General features: G+C 35.9%; 1 protein-coding gene across 1 annotated transcript in view; it reads left to right on the top strand.

The window, feature by feature from the left end:
- The window catches only part of LOC100949794 (low-density lipoprotein receptor-related protein 1B-like), a gene marked incomplete at its 3' end in the record, with an annotated part of 1553965 nt that overhangs the window by 1121816 nt on the left and 430406 nt on the right, over positions 1 to 1743 (top strand). The window contains exon 14 of the mRNA XM_003793025.1: positions 1641 to 1743. Coding sequence (XP_003793073.1) covers positions 1641 to 1743 — 103 coding nt within the window. The remainder of the gene's footprint in view (positions 1 to 1640) is intronic.

Raw genomic sequence — 1743 nt, 5'->3', positions numbered from 1 at the left:
TACCTTTCCTATATAATTTCTTATTTTTCATAAACAGAGCAAATTAAATTTACTTCTCAGAATAATGAAAAGAAATGATAATATTCTTCAGGTCATTCCTTCTGATCTTTGAGTACACAATGATAATCTATGGGAATGTGTTGAATATTTATTGCATATAGCAGCATTTGAGAGGTTTTTTATTTCTTACTTCTTATTATTTTCTACATAGTACATGCAACCCCTCAGGCCCATAGTACCACAGTATAATAACTTAGCCTTTCATTTTAGTCACATTTCTGGCACTTGCATATTAATCATTTTAGTGTCATATTATGCAGCTCCAAATAATTAAAAGCTCTTTATTTATAAGATTGGAGTAAGATCTTCTGATATAATCAAAATTTTATTAATTGATACCTTGAAAAATGCAACATAGTATAATATAATCCTGACAATTACACTGTCAATTGAGCTGCAAATATTGTCAAGTTCCTTTTAATGTTACACATATAGAGCTTAGTAAAGCCATGAATAGCATAACAACCTTTCAGTCAGTTATGGACCATATACACAGGGCCCCATAAGATGGCAATCCTATTTTTTTATTGTGCCTTTTCTATGTTTAAATATGTTTAGACCTACATATACTTACCACTGTCTTATAGTTACCTACGGTGTTCTGTATGGCAACATACTATACAGGTTTATAGCCTAAGACAACAGGCTATTCCATATAGTCTAGGTGTGTAGTAGGCTATGCCATCTAGGTTTCTATATGCACATTCCATGATCTTCACACAATGATGTGATGATGTATGTCTTAGAATTGATTCCTGTCATTAAACAACATGTGACTGTAAGTAAACTTTCTTCCTTACCTTTCCCACTTACAGGAATAAATGTCACCTAAACGGTGACTACCTAAATTTCATTTACTCTTACTTACACCTCTATAAAACACAATCTCCATCCCGTTCAAAAACTGGTTCACTTTTATCTGAGTTTCCAAGGGTGCCTCACATATGTTCATGAATAATACTATCCTTATTAAATTTTCCTCGCTTCTGCTTAATTGATGTCCATTGTATGGTTAACCAGTGCCTCTGCTCTTTAGGTCTTCTGTCCTTGGGAACTTCACATTCCCCTGATAATAGTAAGGCTGCTGATTATTAAGGGTGCATAGATATCTTATATTTGTTTCCTGGACATGCCAGTGTACTCTTTGCACAAGAGTGAAGACTATTGCCCCCCACTGTCCTCATTCACTATCTCTTCACTGGGGATCCAAAGCCATTTCCCCAGATTCAGTGATCTGCTTTCTTAAACTTCAAAGGTTGAAACCGTTGGGCTTATTTTGGAAACGGTTCTGAGACAGACACTTTTCTATTCTCTTCCTGCTCTTTCACCTAGTACCCAACTGCACACAAACCTCCAGCTGTTCTGACAAATGTGCAAATTTTTCTTCACTACCTATCAATGCATCGTGGATTTTCAAACATTTCTAAGTTTAGTTATGACTCAGCAAGAATGTTAACTACATTACTAAATATGTGTACATATTTATGCCTATGTATATCTCCTAAAAAGAATGTGAACCTAAGGTCTCTCACTGGTTAGAATCAGAGTTCTTTGACACTTTGGCTTCCCTCCTTTTGCAGGTGACAATATGTGCAGAGTAAATAATGGAGGCTGTAGTACACTTTGCCTGGCCATTCCAGGAGGCCGGGTGTGCGCTTGTGCTGATAATCAACTTTTGGATGA

The sequence above is a fragment of the Otolemur garnettii genome, unplaced genomic scaffold, assembly GCF_000181295.1.
Source record: "Otolemur garnettii isolate 467f Iridium unplaced genomic scaffold, OtoGar3 scaffold00064, whole genome shotgun sequence".
Taxonomy (NCBI): Eukaryota; Metazoa; Chordata; class Mammalia; order Primates; family Galagidae; genus Otolemur; species Otolemur garnettii.
Note: the sequence above shows the minus strand (reverse complement) of the source record. Positions and strands in the feature narration are given on the sequence as shown.